General features: G+C 44.1%; 1 protein-coding gene across 2 annotated transcripts in view; it reads left to right on the top strand.

Annotated features, from left to right (window-relative positions):
* Positions 1-259: 259 nt before the first annotated feature.
* PTPN1 (protein tyrosine phosphatase non-receptor type 1) overlaps positions 260-14,829 on the top strand; it is a 31,181-nt gene continuing 16,611 nt past the window's right edge. The window contains exon 1 of one of the 2 annotated variants that reach the window (XM_066561359.1): positions 260-384. In XM_066561359.1, the coding sequence (XP_066417456.1) occupies positions 322-384 (63 nt within the window). In that variant the 5' untranslated portion in view covers positions 260-321. Of the gene's footprint in view, positions 385-12,189; positions 12,224-14,829 lie in introns of those variants that run through there. The other variant, XM_066561360.1, reaches the window with a different exon arrangement.

The raw sequence follows: 14,829 nt of genomic DNA, 5'->3' as shown, positions 1-14,829 counted from the left end.
CGGGCCGGGGCCGCCGTTTTCGGGGCCGGCCCGGGGCCGCGGGGGCTGAGGGGCCCCCCGGGCCCGCCCCGCTCGCAGCCGGCGGCGGCCGCGGGCCCGCGGGCTCGGCGGCGGCCCGGGCGGAGCGCGCTGCCCCCGGCGCGGCCCCCGCAGCCCCCCGGGCCGCGGGGCGGGCCCGGCCCCGCTCCCGCCGCCCCGGACGTCGCGTCGCCGGGGCGGGTGCGCAGTTCCGGCGGCAGCGGGAGGGCGGGGGCCGGGCAGAGCCGCCGCGGCCTCGGCAGCAGCTGCAGCCGGAGCGGCGCGGGGGGCCAGGCCCCCGCCATGGAGATCGAGAAGGAGTTCCAGCGGCTGGACCAGGCCGCCAGCTGGCCCGCCATCTACCAGGTGAGGGGCGGCGCCCGCCGGCTCTGCCCGGCCCGGCCCGGCCGGCAGCGCTCCCTCCCGTCCCTCCATCCCGCTGCCCGCGATGCCGCCGCCGCTGCCCCGGCCCCGAGGCCAGCCCTGCCCTGCCCTGCCCTGCCCGGGCACCGCCGCCCCCGCTCCCCGCTCGTTCCCCGCTTCAGGGGGCGCCGGGAGCTGCCCCGCTCCCCGGGCGGGTCCCGGCGGGGCAGCCCCGCTCGGCGCTGCCCGCCCGGAGCCGGAGCAGCTGCCGCGGGCACATCCTCAGCCCTGGAGCCCCGCGGGGACATCGGCCCGCAGCGCTGCTCGAGCTGCCCCTCCCGAACCGGGGCAGCCGATCCGCCAGATTTGTCTTTGGGTTAGAACGGAGGAGCCGCGAAGGGGGCATCAAATGCGTTTGGCTTTTCAGTCACCTTAATCATAGAACAGAGCCTGAAGCAGCGTATTAGCAATACTTGTGCAGCTAGCTGGTACTGGGTTTTTATTGTGTCATTTACTGCATATAGATTTTTTTTTGGTGATATTTAAAACAACCCTGTTGCAAACGTGAATGCTTGCAACAGTATTTGCCTTCTGGATCCAGCTTCACGTACAAGCCACACAAGTTAGTGCTTTTATCTTTAAAAGTTCTTCACACCTTTATCTAAAATGAAGTTTAAGAGAAGTTGAAATACATGAATGACTGGGCGGATGTGTTCAGTCAGATCAGGCAGCGTTGCTGTAACATCCATTTGAATGTTTAAGCTGGTATATTGCATAAATGAATGACTCGAAGTTCACGTTTGCAGCACAGACGTTGAGCTTCGCTTCTTTCAGTGTGAATTTCTCTGGCAATAGACCACTGAGAGAAGGAGGTGTGTAAAAGTGAAATAAATGGACTTCAGTTTCAGAATCGCAGCAGGCAAGTTTTAACATCAGTAGCTTGCAGGGTGAACATCTCCAGTTGTCTGGCATTTAGAGAATAAGCATGACATGTTGAGCCTGCTTTTCGGAAGGTCCATCTCCTACATTTCCCTTCCCTGCCGAGTGTCAGTGCATGCTGACTGTATCAGTTGAAAGTCATGTGGATATATGACGTTATGTTTTTGCTGAACTGTTCTGGATGATTTGGTGTGTTGCAGGCTTAGTGCTCAGGAAATGATTTTGAGTAATAGAGCTTTGTAATTGAAGTGGTACATTTCTACAGGTACAATTTAATTACAGAAGTGAAATATCTAAGTAGAATTAGAGAATGGCCCATTTTCAATGAGGGATCAGCATTCAGTGATATTTTAGTCCTGCTCTCTTTGAATGATATGACTCAGTGGCCTGCTCAAACTGTGGCACAGCATGAGCTTTGATTGAGGACTAAAATTCAATTTAAAAAAGGACTAAAGTGATTCTTTGATTTGCATCCAACTATTGACAAGCACAGGGGGTGGGTTTTTTACTTGGTTTTTTCCCCCTGATTGATTAGTAAATATGTGCATCTATGTCATGAGATTCAGTTTCTCAACTGCATCCTGCTTTTAAATAAGCTGTTGAAAATGGCATCTTGGCAGGTCATGTACATCTGGAAGAACAAGGTACTTCTCTATAAACTGTGCTTTTGGTGTCTGAGCTGTGACATTAACAAAACAGTTTTCCTACAACGCTGGTTTTTGCTGAAGAATGCAGTAAGTAGAGCAGTGTATGTGGTTGGTGCAGAAAAACATCTTCCCCCAGGGTAATTGTGCCACGGCTCCTGGTACCTCAGTGTTATGACTGTAACTGCAGAAATGCAGAAATGTTCACCGGTGCTGCAGGTGAAGCATCCTGCATCTGGCCCGTGTTCCTTGTCCCAGTCTGTTATCTCGAGATGCAGCCCAGCATCTCCAGGAGGAGCCAGCAGCAGACAGGGAGGAGTGGCCACGGGAGACGTGTCTGGGTGCCACATGACTTGCAAGGGTTAAAATTGTCCATGCTGCTTTTCTTTGGACAAGCGGAAGCTGTGTTCAGCTATGATAGTACAGCTGTGAAAGAATAGAATTTAGATTACCTTCTTTTTTCAGCAGAAGTAATCCCAGGATGGGGACACAAACATTTCAAAATGCAGACCTTGTTTAGGTGATTTTGTGATGATCATGTCTTGGGCACTGCACAATATGGAACCATTCTCTGTACTGCTGGTCAGAACAGGGTGAGCAGTGATGAACTTCTTTGTGTTTTCTTACTCTGGGGTTTCACGGAATGTTTATTTGGTTTTTAATACCTATTTCTATCCCTTACTTTCCTCTAGATTTACTTGTTACAAGAACTGTGAGCCATGAGATCCTGTGGAGGTTGTTCAGGGACCCAAGTGAGAAAAATAATTGCTAGGTTCTGGCTGTTGCTTGTATTTTAGGGAAACATAAGCATAAGAAAGGCACATTCAAATTAAAATCCTCTTCCATGAAACAGTGAGTTAGAGGAATGTGAGCTTTACCATGTGTGCTAACTGTGGTAAAGGTGTGCAACAGAGAACAAATGCTTAAGGGTAAGTGAATGATATGCACCCTGCAGAAATATCATTAGAAGTATCTGTTGGAATGGGAAGCATTCACTGTGGAGATGTCACAACAAAAAACCCATACCCCAAAGCTAAGGAAAGCACAGTTTAGGCTTTTAAAGCAGGGAAGAAAAGTAAATATTTGTCCAGAATATCAAAACAACACTGGGTTGTCATTTGCTCACAGTGAGTGCAGTATCAGATTTTCATAGTAATTTTACATGCAGAAGTCTTTCAGAACTTTAGGAGGTATTTCAGTTTCTAACTTCTTACACAGGGTGATAGAATGAGATATTATCTTAAAAACACATCCCTCAAGTACAGGTAGAGTTGCTTCTTGTGTTTATATAAACCAGATATGTTGACTTTAGCATGTTGGCCAATGATATTAACATGGATGTGCTTCTCAGGAGCAGTAAAAATACCTCTGAATTATTTACTGATGTACCATTCAACTGGGGATTCCATTCACTATGGATGGAGGCAGAGCTGTCATTTGGGGACAGCTCATGCAGAGTTTTCCATGTGAAGGTAGCAAAATGAAACTAAAATGAGCATTATTTTCTAGTTTTTATAGTTAGTGGAATTCATAATAAGAACTGGATATAGTTGAGATTTTCCAGCATGTTTGGAAGTGAGTATCCTGAAAACAGAACTACCTATCTCTGGAAAGCTGAAGTGCAGTTGGAGTTGGGTTTGAGGCCTGTGAATAACTGTTCTCAGTTTCTCTATTAATTTTTAAGGGTCTTTTAACCAAATATTAATGTGAACATTAGTTTTTCAAACCTCTCTAAGCTAAACTAAAATACTACAAATTATGAAAATTAATGAACTTCATTCAGATTGTGGGAGGAAGATAGAAAGATATCATGGACATTTTGGATATCCCTATGTCAAGACAGAAAAGGCATGGGAAGTTTTTTAGGTATTCACTGTCTCTGGAAAAATATTTGTAGAATATTTTCTTATGTAGGTGGATTTTGATGCTGAAAGTAAACTGTGAAATGGTTGACCCTGAAGAATTGTAACAGTGTGGCTGTGTTGTGTATTTAAAGTCAGTGGACAGGAAGCTCTACAAGGGTTGTTGGTTTATAAGCTGCAGCAGGAGTGCAGGCTGCAGTCTGAAAGCAGTTGGGTTACTCCTTTGCTTGGGTGCTAAGCAGCAGATAAATTGTGGCATGAACATGACTTCTCATAAATGCATCTTTGTGCTTTATTCTGCCAGTTCTAGCTGCAGGTCTCTGCATGCAGTGCCTTGCCACTGCTTAATTCGTGCTCTGTTGATTCATTTGAGGCTCAGCATAATTGGCTCTGGTTGTGGAAAGCTGGTTTTAGACTCAGGGTTGTAGGGAGTCTCTGTTCCTTCAAGCAGCTGAAGATATTCCATGTTTTCCTGTGCTGTACACTGATCTTCCTGCACGTGGGCAGGGTTAGTGACGTGTGGCTCACAAAGTCAGGATCCCACCCTCCTGAAGAGCAGAGCTGCTGTTCAGCTGCAGCTGATGGCACCTCTGTGCCCCGGGGCTGGCTCAGGGCGCTCTGCGGCCTGGGTTAGATTTTACTGCTGCCTCTCTCTTTCCGAGCAGCACCAGTTGTGTCTGCTGCTGGCAGATTTGAGATTGGGTAATATATAAAACATATATATATATATATATATATATATAAAGCCACCTGAGCCACTTACTCTTGCTTTTTCTACAGAGTTTAAAATCTAAATACTTGAACCCAGAACTTCAGTGATAGTCTTGCTGGAAGCAGAGCATGGAAAAATGGAGCCTGTTGTGGTTATCATTTGCTAAAAATTTAGAAATTATACAATGTACACACAGTGCTCGCCTGCTTCTGAACATTTTTTGCAGGGTTTTATGGTGTTAGTGTGTTCTTGCACATGGTACTATTGCCTCCTCTGTGTGCTGGAAGCACAGATGTATGGAAGAAAACTGTTAAGGAGAAAGCAGTGTTGGCCACATGCCAAATGATGGTAAATTTCAAATAGAAATAGCCCTTGTAAGCAGAGAATAAAATGTGGTAGTGGTAGACCAAATATTTTTCAAACTAAAATAACTTTCTAAATGTGCTGGGTAGGTTTGAAATAACAGTTCATCCTATAGTTAACTAAACATTAAAATTAAATGTTTCCCTTCCTAATACTTGCTTTGCAAATGGACTTTATCCAAAGGTTCTCTTTAGTTGAGTCTTCAAAAGATGTGGCTTCCACTGAAATATCACTGCTACTTTCTTGTAGACATGAGAATTACCAGGTTTTAGATCAGTGTCACTTGCATGACCTAAGTATCTGCTTGGGTTGTGAATTTAGCCTCATTAAATACCTGAGGATACTCAGTGCTTCCTTACCCAGTGATTGCTTCTCTGCAGTGTTCACAATGAACACAGACTTGGTCTGATCCCTGAGCTGGGATGTTTGCAGTGCTTACCACTGAGGTTTTCTGGGGTTTTTTTAGTCATTGGTCAGCTTGTTTCATGTTGATTTGCAGAGGTGGTTTTTTCTCCCTGGTGCCAGGAGACATGCCCTTGCTGGTTTGACTGGGAGAGGCACTTTGATAGAGCATCCAAATGCCTCTGTGTGTTCACTTTGTAGATCGTGTAGTACAAATGCCAGTTCATTTTCTACCATGCTCTGTGAATTCAGATGTGCTTTTTCTCTCACCCACGCAGAATAGAGCTAAGATTCAACAGCTTGCCTGTCATATTATACCAAGAAAAACTGGTAAAAGCGATTCTTGGAAATGCATGTGATTCTGCTAATAATGATAGCTGATCTACTTTCAAATTGGGTTGCATTTTCTGCATTTAACAAAGCAGGTTCATAGAACAGTAGAAAAATTTACATCCTGGTTCGGAAGGAAAATAAGCAGGCATAATATGAAACTTTTTGAAATCTTTTTCTATTTTTTCTTACTTTTAATTCTGTACACTTTCCATGTGAACAGTTATCTCAGCTCTTGGTCGTTGTGGATGCTTTAGGAACTTGTAGTTTAAGGGGTCAAAAGTCACCTTCAGCACTGAGGGTGAAGAGATCAGTGGTGAAGATTTACCTGTTTCACTAATGATGAAGAGATCATTTAATCAGATTTACATTGTTCTGTGCAGACTTTTTCTTTTCCTTAGAAGGTTAAAACAGTTTCTACATCAATAGAAATAGAAAATAAAGCAAGAATACAGCAGATTTTGCATTCTGCCAGTGTAGGCAATTACAGAAAAACTTCTGTGGAGTACAGGGGTGAGTGTGGGGCTGGGCAGACCTCACTGCAGGCAGAGGAAACCTTCCCCTCTGGGCTGACAGCTCTCTGTACTTCGTGGACTAAAATAATTGCTAGTTCAAAATGCTGCTACATAGTACTGAACCTAAAGCAGCTATTATATTTGTGATCTGTCAGGTGCTTTTGCTTGTATCTGAAGTTCCCAGAATTTTATGCTGCTCCTGTCAAGTACTTGATGCATCAAGTACTTGATGCTGAGAGCCATCCTACAAAAGCCACTCTGTTTCTCAGATTCTTTATATTTATATGGAACAAGTGCTCTACACATAAAGAGGAATGTTCTCATAACCTTCTTCCCCTGTGCACAGTTCAATGAGAATTGCTTGTTTATACCATTCCTGATCCCGCAGTAACAGGTTACAGTAACATAAACAGCCTGACCTTTTAATGCGATGGCAGGAAGTAAAATGTGAAATCTATTTTAAAAATGCATCTTTGACTAAGGAAGAGTATACTTCCTTTTTCTGACAGGAAAAATAACCCATGCTCGTTCAGAAGATCTCAGTTCCATTTTACTGTGTGTGGCCTATTTTTTCCAGTCTTCTGTACAGTCATTGCAGCTGCTGGAAGTAGGACTAAACCTCTGCCATCCTCACGTGGAATTGTATCTCCTTTGTTAACATTTGCACAGCCATCAGTGACTAAAGATGGGGGCTACAGGAAAAACACAACTCTGACACAAGCAAGAGGTTTTAGTAAGAGGAACTTCTTTTGGAAAGAAGGAAAGGGTGGGTCATGGGAGCAAGAACTGGAAAAATACTACATAGCTTCTTCACCAGCTGAAATACAGATTGACACATTTGACAGAATTTCCCCATATTTCCAGAAGTGGAAGAGATATGGGGAATTCTCTACCCAGTAAAGGAGTGGGGGTGGACAGCTACCCAGCTCTGGAAAATGGTTTTGTTTTCTTCCTTAAGAGTTTAATTAAATTGGAAATCAACAGTCACTTCTTTCTTAAGCTTCTGCCAGTGGAGGATTTTCACAGTAAATTGCAGCTGCTACCTAGAACTTTGTGGTCTGTGGGGTGTCATGAACAAGAATCGTGTTTCAGCCTGTACTTTTTTCATTCCCAGTATTGAAACCTTCTCAGAACTGGCCTCAGGTGTTTGATGAGCAGAGCAGATCTGCCCTGGTGCTGTTTCCTAGGGAGTGTGTGCAGGACGGTGTGTGTTGGGAAGCAAGAAACCCCTGCCTCTGATCCCTGCCCGTCCCCTGAGCTGGGGTGGCATCAGTAGGGCACTAAAGTGGCAGGGCTGGGGTTGGAGTGAGCACTGGGGCAGTGCTCTCTGGCACTGAGCAGCCTTACCTGCCTGGCTCATTAATGATTTCCCTTTGGGAATCATTGCCTTCTGCTCTCCAGCAATGCCTGATAACTGACACACCTGCTGAGAGATAAACCAGGGCAGCATGTGGCACCTGGCTCCCGTTGGCACGGCAGCCTCGGGCTGGGCAGTGCTGCCTGGGGAGAGGGAAGCTCTGATCACTTGGAGGTGAAGCCCACAGTGCTCAGCCCTTCTCTGGAGCGGGGCTCAGGGACGGGGCTCTTTTCAGGCACCCTCAGCTTCTGTGGCTTCTTTGCCCTGTGTGTCCATCAGACTGATCTGGTGCTCAGCAGAGGCAAAAGATTGGAACAGGAGGTTGAAAATATGTGAAATCTTTAGAGCTGCTGAGTTGCTGGATTTATTAGCCCACGTGAGAGCATTAGTAGAGAGGTCTAATCTTACCAGTCTTTTTAGAGCCTGTCAGGAAGCAGACAGAGCAGAAAGGTTTCATGGAAACTACTGACTTATGTCTTATCTGTCATTGATTTTGTGTTTTAATTTGTGTAAAGCTGACCATCAGGGGCCTCCACTGGGAGCCAAGCCCGTCAGACAAGGCTTTGCTTGGTCACCACACAGTCCAGTGCACAGGATACTCCTCTGTGACTGACTGGCTACAGCAGGACATTCCTTGTGTGCTGCTCTGCCTGCTGAGTTCTCTACCACATGGAATTTGGGGTGGTAAAACTGTTATGTGCTTGTTATCTTGTAAGAATAGCTAAATAAGTTAATATTACTACCCAGTTAGGAGCAAGCATTCAAACATTTATTGCTTTCATGTAATAACATCTACATCTTTTGGGTTTTCTTGTTCCAAAGTCTTCGCTAAAAATGCGTTCTGCATATTAAACTCTCTCTCTACAGGCAAAATTGTCTTGAAATACTTACAGAAGAATAATATAATCTAGAAATGCTTTGCTGTCAGCAGTGTTGATATTAAAGGAGGCATTTGTGTGTGATTCTGATTGTTGATAACCTTTATTTGTGGATTAGTGCTCAGAAGCCTTTGGTGTAGCTGTCTTTTGGAAGTGGGGAGTGAAAAGGGTTGTGATAGATGTGAAGGGTTTATTTAAAGATATTTACTGCATTTTTCAGTATTATTTTTTTTTCTGTAAGTGTTCCAGATCTGTTCTACAGTTGCAAATGAGGATTTGAGGTAGACATCAAGTGATAAAGCACGTTTAGTCACAGCTGATAACTGGCTTCGGCTGGCAGGAAGTGGAACACGATGAGCAAGAGTCTGGTGGAGCCTGGGGTGTGGTGGGCTCAGTGCAGCCCTGCCTGGGCTGCCAAGGAGGGCTGGAAGCAATGGGAGTCATGTGTTTCCAGAGAGACACTGCCACGACAAGAGGTAGAAGCTGTGAGAGTTGCTTGGCTGTGCTAAATCAGCTGGTTTAGTTCTCAGAATTAATTCTCTTTAAGTAGCAGGATGAGTAGATGTATGAAGTGGCAGAACTGTTTATCTCATCTGAGGCACACAACTGACTCTCACTGCAGTCTGTTTCATTAGCATGGGGAGCATTCACCCGTCCTTTGAAGGCCTGGCTTGTCAAGTTTTGAAGTCTTTTTCATGTGCTGGAGTGCAGAGTGTGAATCTGTCCTGCATTAGGAGGTCTGTGAGCATTTATCTTGATTATGTGATGTCCCTGTTTAACACTGACATTTATTTTTATAAACTCTCAGTTGCTTTCAGATGAGAAGATGTCCTGTACAGCTGGGCATGAAAGCTCTCTGTCCCTGTAGTGACAGATAAAACATCCTATAATAACACAGGATTGGTTCTGTCAGTGTCTTGAAGCATTGCTTTGCAGCTTGGAGAAATAAAAATACTGAATACATTTTAGCTTGTAAGCTGGCTGGTTTGGGGTGGTGTTTGAGCCCAAACTGTGTTTGGGCCTGGGAGCTGAGCAGCTCAGAATGCTGTAAGGTTTAATATTAACCTAGCTTACTTAGATTGCTTTCCTAAACAGAAATTAGACAGTCATGTGGAAAAGCAGGAGTATCCTAATTCTGCTTTATCTAACATCTGTTTTCAGCAGTACTGTTTGTTCTCAGCAGGTTTTTGTGTGCATTGCAGTAGCTTGGCAACCTGTAGGTTGCACCATTCAGTGAATTCAGTATGGTTTTAATCATCACTACGATTTTCCTTTCCAAATTTGAATATTCTAAGTACAGTGGAGTGGGCATCTGTAATTATAACTGCAACCCCATGTTAAACAGATCCCAGCTGAAAGAAGCTGTTCATTCAAATTTGTAATCCAGCAAGTTCCTTCAATTGCTGTCTGAAAGTCTTTCTTAAGAAAAGATACTTTAAAACTTCTTTCTGGAGATGGTAGTTAAGCAGTTACAGCTACTTTAGGTTCCCAAAGAGGGATTTGGGCAGTGTGCTGAGAACCAAAGCTGCTGGAAGCAGGGCTGGTTGCTGGTTCTGCTGTAGGAGCAAAGCTCGAGTTTGACCTTTCCCTGCATGCAGAGGCATGAACCTGCATTGTGCAATCCTGGTAATTGTACATTCTCTTTAAACTCATGGAATCTTGTTAGGTTGGAAATGATAAAAAGCTTTTAGTAACAGTGTAGTGAGCATGCTTTGGCAGAATGATTCTCTAGTTCCATTGCCTGTCTACTTACTAATGGCCAACATGGTGAAACATTCTTGTGCCATAGATTAGAACTTGCTGGAGTTTGGTCTTATACCCTTGATTGTAGGGAACAGATAGAATGCAGACCCACTTACATTAGGGAGCTGGTGCCTATGTAATATATGCTTCATCATTTTGAATGCATGGGGCTCCTTGATACTAAATAAATTCAGTTTCCCCCCTTGTGCATCTGACTTAAAGTCTGCCTCTCAGGAGTAAAGCAAGGCATGGTACAAACAGCTTCAAGGAAATGAAGTTTGCCACTGAAGAAGATGTAGATAATGATATTTTTAATAGGTAAAGCAGAGTTCACAATTTCCTATATAACAATTCCTCCACTCCCTTTCTGGTGTGTTTTAGTACTTCCTCCACATACGACCTTATATCTTGGAGAATTTTTATGGAATTAGTAGAAAGTTGGAAATATAGCTGTTGCATGTCCCACAGCATTCTAAATAGAAAAATAACACTGACATGATCTGAATATGTGTCCCACTGTAGTAATGCTGTGACTATTTCATTAACCTGTGTATATGCATTAGAAAGTCCAGTTTAGCTTTTAGATTCACATTGCAGTACCCAGTGTGAATGAAATTATTTATGCAGAGGAACACCCCTTAGCCATGAGGGAAGAGAAATGTGCTTCATACTCTGACTTTGCTTTGTGTTTCAAAATAATGAACAGTTTACTTGTGTTAGAGCCAAGACCTTTCTTTCTCATCTGAAGCAGCTGGGAACTGGAGCTTGTCTTTGCCTTTCAAGGCAGGCTCTTCTGAATGCTCCAGGTGGAGGGGAGTTGGCCTTTACCTTATCAAATGAGAATATTTGCCTTTATAAATTAAACAGAAAGAGTAGTGGGAAGTCTCTCAAGTCCGGATATTCTGTTGCATCTGGTGTGGTAACAGCACTGTGCTGTGAAGGCTAATTTAGTAGGTTTTGGAGAGGGGAAAAGTCTTTGGGGCTCTTACAATACGCAAACTAATTACAGGTTACCGTGAACACAGCCGTTTCTGGCCAAGCTGACTAAGCTAGGAATTCAAATTACTATTTTTAGCCATCTTACAAGGTCTCTAGTTTTCAATGATGCCCATGTTATTACTTCTAAAAATTATATTGTTGTATTTATCACCCTGACAATAAGCATTTTTAGTGAAACCAGTCCCTTACTTTAAAATCGAACAAACTGTTTGCAGTTCTGTGAGATATTGTGAAGATAGCTTCAAAACCACATTCTGAACTAGTTTCTTTTTTTCTAATAAGCTTTGTTTGGAACTTTCTGCAAAGATTACTGGATGAGAAAAAGCATTCCTCAAAATCTGAGTGTACTGAATAGACCTACTTCATGCATAAATTTATTCCTTTAAAAAAAAAATCAGTCTAATTTTAACATAGCATATGGTGAGCTGGTGTCTAAAACTGCTTCAACTGGCTGTTCTTTCTAAATGCATATATAGCTCATTTAACTGCAGATAAGTATTAAAGAAAAATCATTGTGATTCGTATTTTCTTCTGTGAACACTAGCTTGCTTATTCTATCCTATAAATTACAATAGATAAAATCTGAGTTTAGTTTTAGTCAGTGTTAGGGGTAGAAAATGAGGCTTACAAATTTACTGTTTTCACAAAATCCCGTTTCCATGATGGTAAGAGACTTTCAAACCAACTCAGACCAAGAAAATAAAAATGAGGCAAACTCCAGAAGTTCTGATTCCTAGGTAAGAATCATTTTGTTTCTGGCTTTGTGTCATCGTGGAAAATAGAGAAATACACCACTGAGAGCAGATCTAGAAGTGCTTTTGTATTTCCGAGGAGTTTCTCACCAGGACTGCAAGAGGAGTGCAGGATTCCCTGAATGGTGCTCCCTTCCAGGGCCAGTTCTTTTTTCCACAGTGCTCATGATGGGGTAGGGGAGCTCATCTAAAGCTTTCTTCCCTTGCCTCCAGGAACCAGGCGAGAAAAAGAGCCTACAAAGAGCCTGAACAAATTGCCCAGAGAAATGGCCTCCCTGCTGAAAGGAGAACTCCAGAGTTGTCCCAGCACAGCCAAGGGCTGGGCTCCCGAAATGCTCGTGAGACAGTAAGTTAGCAACTGAGGAGCTGGAGCATCCCAGCTGGGAACAAACCCCCTGGGAAAGCACAAGCAGCTCCCTGGGAGCAGCCAAGGGTGTTGCCTGTCCTTGCTGGGGCTGGCTTGGGGCACCACTGCTCAGGGAGGACACGAGTGCTGCTTGCAAGAGTGGAGATCAAAACCCCTGCTCTAGAATGAGGTCTCATTCTCATTGAAGCCCTGTAATGTTTTAGCAGTCCAAGAAGGCAGAGATGTTTATTTTGGAATGTAATGACAACAACAAACTTGACATTAGGGTATTCAAAGGACAATAGCAGTGATGTGAAAAAATGTGTGGTATTTTGCTTTGTAAACTCTAGAAGTATGTTTTTGTAGCTCTGAGTCTGAGATGAGCAAAGGGTTATGTGTGTGCACGTTCTCACAACCAGCCCATGTTTTCCCTTTGCAGCAAATGCTATTGATGTGTTAACAGCATAACAAAAAGGAATTGATGATAAATCTTGGAGTGTAACAAAGTCTCCTCTTCCCCTATTACTCACTGCATTGCCTGTGGTTTTGGGAGGTGTTGTAAGGTGCCAAGTCATGTTGTTGAATTTGTAAAGAGCTTGATAAGTAAATATGTGAAGTGTGGAGCTCTTTGACAGCTCAGATTTTTTGTTTTGAGGCACGTGTGGTTCTGTAAGGCCTCTCTGACACTGGTGAAGGTTTTGCTCTGACTTTGTCTCTGTATAGACATCACTTATTCCACCTAGTTTGTAATACTTACTTTGAGCACCCTCCAGAATTTCTGAGCCCAGATTATTTCCTGTTTTCAAGTAGTAATGTAAACTTCTTTGGTCTTCATTACTGGTAACCCCTTTAATGTAGTCAGTGGCACCTTTCAGGAGAGGTGTCTGTTTACTTCTGTTGGAGCCCCCTCACCTCTCTGCGACAGAAACAGTGCTGCAGAATGGGCTGAGAAGTGTCAGAAGCATTGTCCTGTTTTCTAAATCCAGGGTTAGAAATCCTTGGGATCTTATTCAGGGAATCACATGCCTTCCAGGGAATTGTCCTGGTGCTAAATGTATGGGTATAAAACCAAACTGAAAAAAAACCTCAACATCACCACTAGGAGACCATTTAAAAACCTTCTCTTTTTCTGACTTGTTAGGATTGCCTTGAGGATTAGAACTGCAGAACGTCCCAAAGTTTGACAAATAATTTATCTCTGCTGGATAAGCAAAAATGATGGGTTAGGAGAGATGATGACTTTGTAGTAGCTGGAAGTTTTAGGCACACCACAGATGCTGCTCAGGTCTTGTGTCTTTGTAGGTGCTGTACCTGTCCCTGAGGGAGTCACGTTCTTACTCCTGACTAAACTCCCTGGTGCTTCATGGCTGCTCCCTAATTAGCTCCAATTAGGGCCGAAAGGGAAAGCTAATGAGTTGGTGAGGTTGTGTTCCCAGGAAGGTGTGGCTGGTGTTCGGGAGTGCTTTACAAACACTTGTCCCTCTCCTTCAGCTCCTGTCCCAGCAGAGGCCTCGGGTTCAGCAGCGGGCGCTGCGCTGGCAGCCGGGCAGGGAGCAGGATCGAGTGTCCTGGCAGCTGCAGTGTCTGGGCAATCACCTCTGCTGGGAGCCCGGGGCTGTGTTCTGCTCCCGTGGCTCATTTCATGACTCCCTGGGAAGGGGGCTGTGAGCTCGTATGGGCTGTGTTGTGGGAATGGCCCTGGTGCTGGGGCTGCCTCTGGAGCACAGCCCCCCTGGAATGCTTCTGCAGCCTGACTTTGGTTTTCTCTGTACCTTTGGTCATGCTGTGCTAGGCAAGTAGCTCTCTCACATATGGTACCTTATGTTGAAAATTATCTCAGCAAGGCTAAGATCACTTGGGAATGGCAAACTGCCCTTTTTTCTTTGATAGTTCTGGTATTTTAGCAAATTCTGCAAGTCACAGATGAGCAGATGTCACTACTGGACTTGTCTCGTTATCTGTTATTGTGACCAGTATTTTTAAGATACCAATTGGTAACCTAGATGTGTTAAACTCATGTAATCTCCAAAAGGATTAAAAATAATGCTGTGATAGTTCTGCATCTATGTGAGTTTAAACCGCTGATGAGACTACACAAATGTCGCCATTTCTTTTTTGAAAAATGAATCGAGCATTGGCGATCTTATTTTGTTTCTTGAAAATATTTGTCCTGAGTGAAATGACTGCGGTGTTTGTCTGTTAAGCAGCTAAAGTGCTGTGCTGTTTGTTTGGCTTTTAGTCAACACACTTTCCAGGAAAAGGTGAAAGGACACAAACACCACAGACGAGTTTCGGTTGTAGCTCAGTGCATGTGAAGTGCACCTCTTAATCTGAAGTGAAGGCTCTTTTTAAAAACCTTCATTGAGGCTTAGTAAGAAGAGTGGAACTCAGATACCTAGGGCTGCTTGCTTTCAAACTCACTTGTGATATTACTGATGGAGTGCACAGAGCTTGTTCTGTGTCTGTGCTGCTGCTCCCTGCAGTGGGGCTGGCACAGGTCATTAGATGAGTGTATTAATGATCTTCCCAACTGATTTAGGAGCCTTCAACTGTGACAGTAGATCCAGTCCTAAGCAATGTCCTGGATTCTCTTGAGGCAGAAGGTG

Source organism: Molothrus aeneus, chromosome 17 (assembly GCF_037042795.1).
Source record: "Molothrus aeneus isolate 106 chromosome 17, BPBGC_Maene_1.0, whole genome shotgun sequence".
NCBI classification, from domain to species: domain Eukaryota; kingdom Metazoa; phylum Chordata; class Aves; order Passeriformes; family Icteridae; genus Molothrus; species Molothrus aeneus.
The sequence above is the reverse complement of the archived record's forward strand: the minus strand, read 5'-3'. Positions and strand labels throughout refer to the sequence as shown.